The 14,115-nt window shown below is 43.0% G+C and overlaps 1 protein-coding gene across 1 annotated transcript in view; it reads left to right on the top strand.

The window, feature by feature from the left end:
- The window catches only part of Stxbp3 (syntaxin binding protein 3), a 48,448-nt gene extending 36,366 nt beyond the window's left edge, over positions 1 to 12,082 (top strand). Inside the window, exons 12-19 of the mRNA XM_021157487.2 lie at positions 1,309 to 1,374; positions 2,703 to 2,783; positions 3,996 to 4,134; positions 4,893 to 4,999; positions 5,759 to 5,851; positions 7,816 to 7,901; positions 10,351 to 10,502; positions 11,398 to 12,082. Coding sequence (XP_021013146.1) covers positions 1,309 to 1,374; positions 2,703 to 2,783; positions 3,996 to 4,134; positions 4,893 to 4,999; positions 5,759 to 5,851; positions 7,816 to 7,901; positions 10,351 to 10,502; positions 11,398 to 11,489 — 816 coding nt within the window. The 3' untranslated portion in view covers positions 11,490 to 12,082. The remainder of the gene's footprint in view (positions 1 to 1,308; positions 1,375 to 2,702; positions 2,784 to 3,995; positions 4,135 to 4,892; positions 5,000 to 5,758; positions 5,852 to 7,815; positions 7,902 to 10,350; positions 10,503 to 11,397) is intronic.
- Positions 12,083 to 14,115: the final 2,033 nt, after the last annotated feature.

Below are 14,115 nucleotides of genomic sequence, written 5' to 3'. Positions count from 1 at the left end.
TGTGTGTGTGTGTGTGTGTGTGTGTGTGGTGGGGAGTTGGTTTCTCTCTCATCCTCACATGTATTCTCATGTAAAGCTGTCAGGCAAGTGCTTCGTCCACTCAGCCATTCTGCCGTTCCCGCAAAGGTGAATCATAAACACAGTTGACAGTGCAGAAGATGAAGATCACCATTAACTGTCTATCTGGGGACATTCTAATACTAAAGTAGAGAAAATGAAGTAGAGAAAATAAAGTCCTATGCAACCATTACCTCACTTTCAAAACTTAGTTACTCCCATTAAAATGTAGTTGTTAAAGGCCATTGAGTCAGTTTCATCAGTGCATAGAAACTGAGTTTGTTTTTGTTTTGTAAAACGGGGCTCTCACTATGTTGCCCTGGATGCCCTATGTGTTCAAGGCTGGCTGTGAACTCGCAGAGCTCTGTCTGCTCCTGAGTGCGTGTATAGAATCAGAAGACAGCTTAGTGAAGTCCGTTCTGCCCTTCCATCCTTGTGTGGGTTCTGGGGTCATGGCCAGCACTTTGACCTGTTGACCCATCCCATCGCAGCTCTGTTTAGGCCAGTTTTAGATGTAGTTTACTTGCTCACAGTTTTCATGCCCTTCTCCTTGTTTGATTTGATTTTTCCAGCTCCCTGAGCTGGGCACTCAGTACTGATGTGTAACTTCTCGCCCTCAGCGTCTATTCCAGTTATTTCCTGGTCACTGTAGCCAAGTCTCAGAGCCGGGAAAAGTGTTCTTTCTCTTTCTTTCATTTCTGGTGTTAGTTATTTGAGATGTGATCTGAATGCCTGGAGTGTTTGCTTAAGGCTTTTTGTTTTGTCTGACTCAGAATGCGGCCATGTCCTTAGCATTGAGACTCTTCTGAAATCCCTGTCAATGCCTAGCTCCCTAGTTGTTGTCCACCGGGCCTTGGAGTACTGCACCCGTAGTTGTACAGGATAGGGGTGTAAGGACAGCCACTGCAGTGCTCTTAGGTTCTGGCTGGCTCCTTTCTCCCTGTAACTCTGAGCCTGTGAAACCTGCCTAGGCACCCCTGAGGGAAGCGTCCCTAGAGACCGGCAGGCTGCGCACAGGATCAGCTGCGGGGCTGTCAGCTGTCCAGAAGGTTCTGTTTTGTCCATCTGTCCATAGGGAAGAAGAACTCAATGGCAGCTGCTTTACCGTGGCAGTCAGAAGCCCTCAAAGTTCTTTTAAAACCTAGCATGTTTATTAAACTAGCTAAGTTTCTTAAGACTTAAGAGTGTGGGTTGAACAGCTGTAATGTGGACTTTCTGAAGCACGGGTCTGTTCCTTTTGTTTGGTTCCAGACATCACTTAGCGCTCTTACCCAGCTGATGAAAAAGATGCCACACTTCCGAAAGCAGATCTCAAAGGTAAGCAGGCTGCTCTGCCTTGTCTGTGTGACGCCGTGGGCCAGCTTAGCAGGGTCCCTGGAACAGTCGCTGATACCAGCTTCCTCCCTTTACTGTAGTTCTGAGAAATGCCCAGAGTGACCAAAGCAGCCACTGACGTTCCCATCTACATCGTTTGGATTTTTTTAAATGTTTTTTAAAAAGAGACTTGTCTTGAACAGCTGAACAGACCAATTTTAGTGTTTTTTCAAACTCATAGAAAAATTCAGCGTGAGATTAACTAGTGGCATTTTGTCAACCCATATATTTCCTTAAATGAATAGTTACAAATTAGGTTTAAAATGCTTAAGGTACAGCTATCCAGATAAGTTCCCTCACTTCCTTTCCATTCTTTTCCCTTCCTGTGTCCCTCCCTCTCTCCTTCCATCCTTCCATCCAGTTAGCCATCTATCCGTTCATCTTTGGTCTGGGGGAGGTGGCTCTCATTCTAGTTCTGACTGAACTGGAGCTCACTCTACCCAAGGCTGTGGTCAGACTTGTGGCAGATCCTCCCACCTCATCCTTGAGATTTCGGGTACTGTAGGTGTGAGCCACCATGCCTAGCCCAGCCTTTTCTAGAAATCACTACCTTTTCATACTTTTATGATGTTGTATTCCAGACCTTTGTTGTGCCTCTTTAGGATTTGGCTTTTCTTTTCTCTTCCCTGTGCCTTCATTATTCTTCAGACCCCACGCAGACTCAGCACTGTGCTCTGGGTTTGCTTCTGTTGATTACGGCTAGCATGTTGACTCTCACGTCCTTTCTGTTCTTTCTTATTTTTTTAATTTTAAAGATTTATTTATTTATTATATATAAGTACACTGTAGCTGTCTTCAGACACAGTAGAAGAGGGCGTCAGATCCCATTACAGATGGTTGTGAGCCACCATGTGGTTGCTGGGAACTGAACTCAGGACCTCTGGAAGAGCAGTCAGTGCTTTAACCACTGAGCCATCTCTCCAGCCCCTCACTTCCTTTCTTGAGCTGTTTCTCTTTATTTAATGTTTCGTTTTTACACTGAAACCCATATTATCTTAAATTGGGGCTGATGAGAAGGCTCAGCAGTTAAGGGCACTGGCTGCTCTTCAGAAGGTCCCAATTCAGTTCCCAGTACCCACATGATGGCTCACAGTCATTTGTAACTCCAGTTCCACAGGATCTGATGCCCTCTTCTGGCCTCTGGGCAATAGGCACACACATAACTGCCACCCATGCAGAGAAAACACCTGTTTATTTTTAAAGTTTAATATTATCAATTATCCACACAGTCATTAGAGTGTTGTAAATAATCAGTGTCTTCTGGTTTTCAGCAAGTAGTCCATCTAAACTTAGCTGAAGACTGCATGAATAAGTTTAAGCTGAATATTGAGAAGCTCTGCAAAACTGAGCAGGTATGTACAGACCCAGAAACACCCACATCAGTAATAGATTCCCACAGTGACTTTGTAAGCTATCACATAAAGGTTTTGCTCAATACAGCGGTTGAGTTCCACAAAATCATAGACTCTTAGAAGGGACTTGCCTAGGCAGTGTTTGGTGCCTGATGGCTCTGTGTTCCTATAACAAACACTGAAATGATAGTCTACTGAGAAAAGGCTTATTTTGTCTCAAGGTTTGCTGGTTGGGTTTGGTGCTGGGGCACACTTGGTTGAGAATACTTGAGACATAGGGTATTATAAACAATTGGCTTCACTGCTTTTAGGCATGTGGCACATCATAGCAGGGATGTCTGACAGAGCACAGGAGCTCACCGCATGGTAAGGACACCAGGAGGTAGACAGAGGCGAGGACAGTTCAAAGGCACAAAAAGACCTGAAGAGCTCCCTCTAGGTCCTGCTCTCAGGTCCTCCACCTCTCAGAGACACCAGAGTCAGCCTTATCATGGGGCCCGGGGGTCACTCAGATCACACTGGGGCGCTCCAACACTGGCAGGAGTCCCTCCCCTGTGATCTGCAGCTTGAGCTCTGGAGTGCTACGCTAGTGGAGCGCTGCAGGGCTTTCTCCGGGGCTGCGGTGCATGTGAGATGTCCCACAGAACTCTGCACCCCACGTTTCTGTTTTGATTCTCTTGGTTTTTGTTGTTTTTTTAAATATTCCTAACCTGTTCAGAATATGACACTAGGAGATATAGAATGCATGTTGCACGCAGTACTAACTATTCTGGTAGCCATGCTACAAAGTTAAAAAGAAGCGCAAGTAGTTGTGGTGGTAAATTTAACTTAACCCAATGTGTTCACACTATTGTTTGAACATGTGCTTAATATTAAAGCTGTTGATGAGGTACTTTCTGTTCTTTCACAAATATTCAGAAGTCCATTGTTTTGCACCCAGAGCCCATCCTGACTCCGATGGAGCAAACCAGAAGTGCGCAGACTCTCATTCTTGGTGGCAACCTCAGAGTCTAGCTCGGGTCCACATGACTCTCTCCCGCTGATGGCTTTATGACCTTTTATGTTTTGTGAAATGAATACTTTGCATCTAACGTTGCCATCTCCTGTGAAATACCATCTGTTCCACCAAAATCTGACAGTTTAATAATAGCTACTTTTATCAGCAAAGCAAGCATGGATGGTAGAGCACTGTCTGCATTTTACTGTCGTTAGGACCTGGCACTTGGAACAGATGCTGAAGGCCAGCGGGTGAAGGACTCCATGCTGGTGCTCCTCCCAGTGCTGCTCAACAAAAACCATGACAACTGCGACAAAATACGGGCAGTCCTGCTCTACATCTTTGGGATTAATGGTAATGGGAATGGAGTGCGCACCTACTCGGTCCCAAGACTGCATTAAAGTCCTAGCTCTAAAATCACTCAGCGTAGTCACACTTTACATTCAGTTGGTATAAATTATTTTTGTGTGTGTGGGAATGGTACGGTACGTGTCACAGCCTGTGACTGGAGGTGATTTTATTTCCAGATTACAGCACCCGCAGGCATGGCCAGTCCCCACGTGGTATCTACTCTGTGATCTTGCAGTTCTGGTTACATTTTCAGTTTCCATTTTCTCCTTCACCATGTGGGTTTCAGGGATCAAACCCAGGCTGTTGGTCTTGGAAGAAAGCACTGTTAGCCTCTGAGCCATCTCCCTGCCCCACAAGTCACATTTTCTTTTTTTTTTTTTTTTTTTTTTTGGTTTTTTTCAAGACAGGGTTTCTCTGTGTAGCCCTGGCTGACCTGGAACTCACTTTGTAGACCAGGTTAATCTCGAACTCAGAAATCCACCTGCCTCTGCCTCCCGAGTGCTGGGATTTAAAGGCGTGGGCCACCACGCCCGGCTAAGTCACATTTTCATAAGTAGCTTGTTACTACTCAACATAAGGGAGTTGTGGAGACCTCAAAAGTAATGTTTAGTAAGGTGGAGATAACAGAACTGTCTTAGAAAGCTGAGAGAAGCCTGGAGGGATAGCATTCCTTTAAGCTTTAGTCCCTGTGTGAGTCCTTCGGTTGTAGAGTTGGTGTCCATAGCAGGGATCTGACTGCACGCCTGTCTCGCTTCCCTAAGGAACCACTGAAGAAAATCTGGACAGACTGATCCACAATGTAAAGATAGAAGATGATAGTGATATGATTCGTAACTGGAGCCACCTTGGTGTTCCCATTGTTCCCCCAGTAAGGAAGTCTGTGTGTCTCTGTCTGTCTGTCTGCCTCTGTCTGTGTGTCTGTATGTTTGTCTGTATGTGTATCTGTCTGTCTGTCTTTGTGTGGGTGGGCATATATTAACTACTTTTGAAGTCAGACACACTGCCATTCCTCCATGAGGTCTCTGTAAACTACTTTTGTATATGAGAATCTTGACTTCATCTTACAGAATTTGATTATTAAGTAAGCAACTATGGTTTTTTTGTTTTGTTCTTGTTTACATTTTCTGAGACAAGGTTTCATGTAGTCTAGGCTGGCCTCAAACTTACTATGGGAACCAAGGATAACCTTGAACTCTGTCTTTACCTTTCAGTGATGGCTACAGTTGTGTGCTACCACGCCCAGTGTCTGTGTTGCTGAGAACTACTGGGCAGGCGAGCGAGCACTCTTACCCGAGCTGTGTGCCCAGCCCAGAGTTTTGTTTTCATATGTAACCTGAGTGCATAAAGTTTTCTAGTGAGTTTGTATTTTCTGGCGTCTACTGTAATTTGCTCCTTACACTTGTCTCTTTATGAGTCATGTGTGCCAATGGCTGCATCTTACATGCAGCCTTTTCTACACACTGCTGCGGTACACCGTGCTGCTGTCCTGTGACCAGCATGTCCCAACCTAATGTGGTGCTTTTTTCTTTTTCTTTTTTAAAGTAGGCAGTTTTGCTGTAATTAAAGCTTTGTTAGAAAATATAATTATATTATTGAATGAAATTATTTGTCCCTTCAATTATATCAGTCCCAACAAGCCAAGCCACTGAGGAAGGATCGGTCTGCGGAAGAGACTTTTCAGCTTTCTCGATGGACACCTTTTATCAAAGATATCATGGAGGTAAACGTCCCAACCTGCCTGCTGACCCCTGAGCGCCTCCTGCGGGTCATTCCTTCCACTTCCACTTCGTTTACCTGCTGCTGTGGCCTGGCTCTCAGGTGCTGTGGCCAGGCTCTCAGCTCTGCAGTGCTGGGGAGGTCACACGACGTCTGGGTCTGCTGGGACTTTATAGGCAGAAAAGCTTCTTTTTTTTTTTTTTTTTTTTTTTTTTTTTTTTGGTTTTTCGAGACAGGGTTTCTCTGTGTAGCCCTGGCTGTCCTGGAACTCACTCTGTAGACCAGGCTGGCCTCGAACTCAGAAATCCGCCTGCCTCTGCTGGGATTAAAGGCGTGCACCACCACGCCCGGCTGGCAGAGAAGCTTCTTGACGTCTTAAGGACCTCAGAGCAGTTCTCCACTGCCTATGAATGAATAAATAAATAAATAAATAAATAAGCACATGCCTGCTTCATGAAAAGAGTCGCTGAGTGAATATGCTTTTAGTGCTGCGGGATCTTAAGAAAATAATATTAATTTGTAGGAATTATAAACTGAACTAATTTTAAAATTGCCTTAGGCGCTAAATATAAAACATTTTTTCTAGCTTTCCTCTGACTAATTATAGTTGTAATTTCTACTTTCCTTTGTGTGCTAATAGTTTTACTAGTTTCCCAATTTTCAAAATTTTATGTCATCTGCAAATGCATGAGCATATTGGAAAAGTCCAAAGAACTTAGACTTTGTCCGCTGCACTGTAAGTCACCTCCCACCCCGGCAATGACTACAGAAGTGGTTATTTCTTTTCTTTTGTAAGATTTACTTTATGTATGCGAGTACACTGTCGCTTTCTTCAGAAATACCAGAAGAGGGCAACAGATCCCATTACAGATGTGAGCCACCATGTGGTTGCTGAGATTTGAACTCAGGACGTCTGGAAGAGCAGTCAGTTCTCTTAACCATTGAGCCACCTCTCCAGCCCCCCAAAATAGTTTTTCTTATGATTGTTTTCAAAATGAAAACCAACCTGTTTAAACCCTCTGGCAAGGCTTGCATGTGAAGCCCAGAGACTGCGCTTGGAGCTGTGGCTGACCTGGGCTGTTAGGTTTTCTCCTAACTTAAAACAGTGCTTCTTCCCCTGGCAGTCGCACTAAACCCTCCTGAGTTGCTTTTCCTTCTTGTGTCCACTTTTCACTACCTTTGTGCATCATCTAGAAAGCAAGTTGATTGACTAATAAAAAGTGTAACTATAGTAAATTGTGAACATAACCCATCGATTGACCAAACATATATTACTGTATTAATAAAGCATTCATAATCTGTTTATTCATCATAAACATATACAAAGGTATATCATAAAACATAGCCCTGAGAAAAGAAGGGTTTTTGTTGTTTTTTTTAAAACGTAGCAAACAGGAAAACATTCCATAATCAGTGGACTGCCTTCAGTGTCTCGAGGTTAGGTATGTGCATTCTGTTTTGAGGAAGTGCTATGAAGGACCGTGGCCTGTGGTGCCGTTGAGAAACCTCTCGCTTCCCTAGAGCTGGACAGTCCTCAGCATTGCAGAACCTTCCAGTAAAGAAAGGCAGATCTCAAATGCACATTTAATATGTAGTATGTAAACTAGTACATTAGTTTTTAATTTGTTTTTATTATTTTAACTAGGCGTGTATATGTGTGGGCATGTGCACACGAGTGCAGGTGCTCACGGAAGCCAGAGGCATTGATGCCCTGGAGCTGGAGTTGAGGCAGTTGTGAGTGTCGCTGTGTGGGTACTGGGACCTGAATTTCAGTCCTCCAGAGGGACAGTGATTCGCTTAACCACTGAGCCGTCACTAGTCCTAGTGTATTGATTTCTATTGCAGTCAGTATTCATAGGTATAAAGAAGGGATAATCTTAATATTTATGCACCTTTAATGTTCATCAAGCTGTGTGTAAAACAAATTCCTGAAATTTTCTTGATGGTGTTAATAATTTTCTTCCCTAGGATGCCATTGATAATAGATTAGATTCCAAAGAGTGGCCGTATTGTTCCCGGTGCCCAGCAGTGTGGAATGGCTCTGGAGCTGTGAGGTAAGCCTGTAAGCGGAAGCCACCGTGGTGGTTTGCTGGGACGATATAGATCAATGGTTAATGCTGCACAGCGCTCTCCTTGAACAAGGGTCCTTCCTGTGTGAAACATAGAGTAACATAAAAGGTAGTTTTTCTTCAATTGTAACCTAGTTAAATAAGTTCAGGAAAGCATACTTTATAATGCAGGATACTTTCATAAAACTGCATCACCTCCCACAGCTTCTTTACAGCATAGCTGCTTCCTTATCTCCCTCTGGTTTGTTCTGGTTTCTTCTTGTTTTTCTTTTCCTCTTTTCTTTTCTTTTCTTTGCTTTCCTTTCCTTTTCTTTTCTTTTCTTTTCTTTCCTTCTCTCTCCTTTTCTTCTTCTTTCTTTCTCTTTCTTTCTTTGTTTCTTTCTTCCTTTCTTTTTGGAGGCAGGATCTCACTCTGTAGTCTGACAGCTAATCCTTCTCTGAGTAACCACACCCAACTTGATTTAACCCTTTTGATAATTGTGTTAATTATTTTCAACTTCAGAGACACAATGTTCTCGTGCATGCCCCTGCAGTCAGAGCCCGGCTTAACAAATTAAATATAATCCAGGCTTCCTGGGTTTCAAGCTCTGAGGTTACTCTCCCTTTTTATCAGATCTGTCGTAGTTTGATCATTATCTGCATGTCCCTACCTTTTCTGCCTGCCCTGCGTAATGTATTGAATTGTTCCTGTGTGTGGATGCACACATGACAGAGCATGGCCCGAGGTCAGAAGACAACTTACAGGGAACAGTTCTCTCCCTCCCCCAAGCGGGCCCTGAACATTGAACCCAGGCGTCAGGTGTGCAGCCACTCATGACCCATGTGGGGCTTTTTCTTGAGATTTGGCTTCTATCACATGGACTGTGCTATGTGGACACACAGGTCTCTCCTGTTTACTCTTCCTGGGGTTTGCTGTGTTGCCTGCATCTTCATCAGATAAACAGGGTTTGGGGTATTGTATTTCTGAGGTATTTTGTTGTTTCTGGAGTCATTGGGGTTCTGCCTCTCCTCTCTCCTCCCCCCCCTCCCCTCCCCTTTCCCGTACCTGTTTATCGTAGTTCCTTCAAATAGCACAGCCACTCGAGCTCATCTCTGACTCCATGTTTCATTGTGTGGCAGATTGGTTCTTGTGGTTTCCATTTCTGCTTTTGTTTTTGTGGTTTGTGGTGCTGAAGGCGAAACCTAGGCAAGCACTGACTGCTGCTTCCTCACCAACTTTCCTATCGTTTCTGCTGAACCACAATCTTACATTCAGATAGATATCGATACATAGATATGATGTAGATATAATCTGCTTTAAAGTCTTTGCTCAATCCAATCTCTACTTTTACAAAACTAAGTTTCTACCACACTGTTTCTTTCTATATCTACAACCTTTGATTGAAACAGACCCTTCAGCAACTCTGAGGTGCTTTCTGTGGTGAGTTTTCATGCTTAAGTCTGTTTCGTTTTCAATTTTTGAGACAGTTTCTCTGTGTAACCCTGGCTGTCCTAGAACTTACTCTGTAGATCAGGCTAGCTTTGAACTCAGAGATCTGCCTGCCTCTGTCTCCCTAGTGCTGGATATATGTAGGTTGGGGGAAGTATGTGCATGTGTGTGCAGGTGTCCACAGAACCCAGAGATGTCTGGGTCCCCTGGGGTTGGAGTCACAGGTGTGGACCATATCCTCTGTGAGAGCAATACTGACGCTCTAAGCCATCTCCAGCCCATGGTGGTAGCAATTTGTGTAGACGTAACCTGTTGGCTTTCTCTCTTGCTGTGTATGGCCACTTCGGTCTTTTGAGTTTTGTTTTTCAGCTTGGCTTGGTGGTTGTTTGTGTCTGTGTAGTTGCAGTCAGCCAGTTGTCTGGGCAGACATTGTCAGACACTTGAGGCATGCCCCTTCCATCCTCCACTGATCACTGAGGATTTAGGGATACACTGATCTTCCAGAGGACCCAGGTTCATCCCAGCACCCACACGGCGACTCACAACCATCCGTGACTCCTGTCCCACAGGATCCAGCACCCTTCTCTGGCCTCCACAGGCCCTGCATGCACATGGTGCACAGTGGACTTACATGTAGGCAAAACACCCATACACAAAATAAATTTTTTTTTTAAATCTTAAATGTTAAAATAAAATGTTAGCTTTATAAATAAAAATACTAAGCCTAGACTGTGGTTTTTATTATACTTTTTGGAAATAAGGTTTTATATATGTCTCCTAGATCTAGCCTTGATCTTTTTCCTACTGTCTCACCACAAATAAAACTATGTGATTTATTCAAATTGAAATCTGAAAGGGGGGTGTGCAATCTTTGCCTAAATTACTGTAGGGAAACCGCACCACGGTTAGATTGCTTCATTATTGCTTCCAAAGGTGAGTTTGAGATGCACGCCGCGTGGCTTTGGGAGTGCTGACAGCATGTTTGCTTTGTGTTTTACTTTCTAGTGCTCGCCAGAAACCCAGAACTAACTACTTAGAGCTGGACCGGAAAAATGGGTCAAGGCTGATTATTTTTGTAATTGGAGGAATTACGTACTCTGAGATGCGGTGTGCTTATGAAGTTTCCCAGGCACATAAATCCTGTGAGGTTATTATTGGTAAGATTTTCATCTTTTTTGTTTGTTAATGTTTAAGACAAGATTATGCATGGGAAAATTTAAGACTATTATTACATGCAGAAAAAGAATTAATTATAAAACATTTGTAAAATTGCCTGAAGGTTTTTTTTTTCCCTGGTTGGTATTTTAATAGTCTTATATTTAAATATTCCAATTTTAGGAGCTTGAGCTTGCTCCTTTAAAACTGTGTCTTCTGATTTTATTTGCTTGGATCATTAAAAAGCTTTTGTGACATATTAATACATTTTTACTTCAGAAGCATTGGGTTTTGTGTATATGGATCTGACATTGGTGAGGAGCTTTAAAATATCAGTCTGGACCAGCAAGAGGGCTCAGTGGGTAAAAAAAAAATTTCTGACAAGTCTAAGAACCTTCACTACCAGAGCTCACGGTGGCGGGAGAAAGCCTGCTCCTGAAAGGCAGCCTCTGGCCTCCACGCGAGAGCCACGACGTGCACGTGCACACACGTGTACATGCATGTGCACACACGGTCCTAGTAAAGTAAATTAGAATGTTTTCCAGTGAAGCCGCTGCAGATAGATAGCCTCCTAGCCCAGACAGCTGCAGGAGTTGTATGGCCTGCTTACAGTCTCTGTGTGAAAATGACAACTACTGCAGTTCTGTTACGAGGCTAGAAAAATCCATTTTTCTCTTTACTAGACACCAATAAAGTACAAATCAGACAAAACACTTGTGATGGGCAAAATTTCTGAAGAGTTACTGAGCACGCTCAGTGACAAGGGTTGATGTGAATTTTGGAGACCTGCTGTTGGAAGTATTGTTCAAATGTACCAAACATTTGTATATGAAAGGGACGAGATCTTAAGCCAAAGAAAATGATTTTATTCTGACAATTTGCAATCTCTTCCACCAGGTTCCACACATATTTTAACGCCCAGAAAGCTCCTGGATGATATAAAAATGCTGAATAAATCAAAGGATAAAGTTTCCTTTAAGGATGAGTAACTTTTTATGGTTGTCGTTTAGAGGTTTTGTTAATACGATCGGCTAAAGCAAATGTTGCTGTTGTAACTTAAGCGGTGTAAATAGTGTATGGAGTGATGTGGTTTTCAAGTGCACATCTTACAGAAGTTTATGTGTTAAGGATTTGCCATTTCTAATAATTTAAATACTGTTGCTGCTTTGTACAAGATCTGACACTACAGGGCTTTCTAATCAGGATGTTTTCACCCTAGGGACAGATCTGTTAGGAGGGATGGGTAGTTTTTACAGCCAGCTGTATACATACTAGTTACTCACTGTATACTTACGCTGAAATACAGTGTTGGGGGCAAAATGATTTTGAATGAAGAGATTATAAAAGTAAAAACTGTAAATGTATGTATGATAGAATTATTTCTTATAAGTGCAGTTTCTTAAAACTGAGATTCATAATTTTTTATGTGTAAAATAATTCCAGTGTTTAATATGATTACACTGTGTATATTATCTGCAAAATAATTCTAAAGAACACAATTTTATATGTTTGAGATCATGTCTGCTTAAGTTAGACACCAAAAATAATCATGAACATTCTAAGAGAAAATAAATACATTATTACATTATTGTCAAATTTTTCTGAGTTTTTCTTTCTTTCTTTTTTTTTTTTTTTTTTTTTTGACTCTGAATTGGAGCTAGAAAGAAGCAAAAGAAGATCCTGCAATATTCCCATGAATACAATACCTGATGGTTTTCAAAAACAATGTATTATCTGTGAGGTTGGGTAATATACATAGGCCCATAGGTATGTGCATTACAGAAGAGAGTGTTCTAGTTAGGGTTTCTATTGCTGTGAACAGACCCCATGACCAGGTAACTCTTACAAAGGACATTTAATTGGGGCTGGCTTACAGTTCAGAGGTTCAATCCATTATTGTCACAGCAGGAAGCATGGCATCATGCAAGCAGGCATGGTGCTGGAGGAGCTGAGAGTTCTACATCTTGACCTGAAGGCAGCCAGCAATAGACTGTAATTCCACACTGGATGATGCTTAAGCATAGGAGACCCTAAAGTTCACCCCTACAGTGACACACTTCCTCCATCAAGGCCACACCTACTCCAACAAGGCCATGTCTCTTAATAGTGAGTGCCATTCCCTGTGGGCCAAGCATTCAAACACATGGCTCTATGAGGGCCATACCTATTCAGACCACCACAGGGGGTCTTTATTTCAGATCTCTGCCTGACCTCAGAGCATTCTAACTTTGAATTGCTCCTGCAGACTTTTATTTTTACAGGGAATGCTGCACTCTGTGGTTGTGAACGTCTGCCAACTTACATAAATATTCCATAATGCAAATTGCTACCAGTGGCACAGCATGTGTGTGCTTGCACTGTTAGTGGATGGCATCACTGTTGTTGTTTCTTCCAATGCTAGGGATTGAACACAGGGCCTCACAGTGTTCAAGTGCTCTACCACTGAGCCATGTCCCAGCACTGCTTCACAACTGTATTAGTCAGGGTTCTCTAGCGAACACAACTTACAGACTGTGTTAGCTCTCAATAGATAGATAGATAGATAGATTGAGTGAAGTATTAGAGGAAGAGAGAGATCAGAGAGATTTATTGGAATGGCTTATAGGCTGTGGTCCAGCAAACCCAACAATGACTGGCTGTACACAGAAGTCTAACTATCCAGTAGTTGTTCAGCTGGTCTTCAGTATGTGCCAGAGTCCTGAAGAAGTAGGCTCTAATGCCAGTAAAGGAATTGACTTGCTAGGAAGGGCAAAAGCAAGCAGGCAAAAAGCAAGGTGTCCTTCTTTCATGATCTTTATATAGGCCTCCAGCAGAAGGTCGGGCCCAGATCAAGGGTGGGCCTTCCCAGGTCAAATGGTCTGGATTGAAAGTGTGTCCTCTGGACTCAGAGGTCCAGCTTAGCAGTGGGTCTTTCCATTCAAATGACTTAAGTAAGCACAAATCCCTTGCAGGTGTGTCCAGCCATTTCTGGGTTTTAGCTGATTCCAGATGTTGTCAAGTTGACAGCCAGGAATAGCCATCACGGTGGTTATGCAAACATAGCTTTTCCATTTTGGGCTTCAGAATTGCACTCTTAAGATTATAAATTCACACAGTTCCTTTGATACGGTTTTGACTTTTTGCAGTTCCTTTCAACCATCTGGAATTGATGTTGCTGTAGGAATGTGTATGTTTAATATTGTCTCCCGGCAGTTGGCGTTGTTGTGCCTTGCTTCCTTCCCACCATAGCACTGAGAGGAAAAGCTTGGAAGGGAAGCTTTATAGACTCTGAAGCAGAGGTCTGCCATTCATAGGCATTTCTTTTGTCGGTGTTTGGAAGGCAGGAGGGAGGTGGAGCACCTCTCCAGCTGCACTAGTGAAGCCAGTTGTAGCAGCTCCACCCAATGCTAAAGCCCTGCTACCTGCCTCCTACCTGTGACACAGCGCTCACTCCCTGTCCTCTTGCTCATAGATGGTGACAGTGACCTAGTTTCTATTTTCTGTTACTGCATGCTTATATGTATATAAATGTATATAAATACATGATCCTAAATATAACCTGGTTAGCCTGTATAGTACTTTCTCTGAAATGCCTTTAACATAGAGGATGGGGCTGGAGAGGTGGCTCAGAGCTTA

The sequence above is a fragment of the Mus caroli genome, chromosome 3 (assembly GCF_900094665.2).
Source record: "Mus caroli chromosome 3, CAROLI_EIJ_v1.1, whole genome shotgun sequence".
In the NCBI taxonomy this organism is placed as follows: Eukaryota; Metazoa; Chordata; class Mammalia; order Rodentia; family Muridae; genus Mus; species Mus caroli.
The sequence above is the reverse complement of the archived record's forward strand: the minus strand, read 5'-3'. Positions and strand labels throughout refer to the sequence as shown.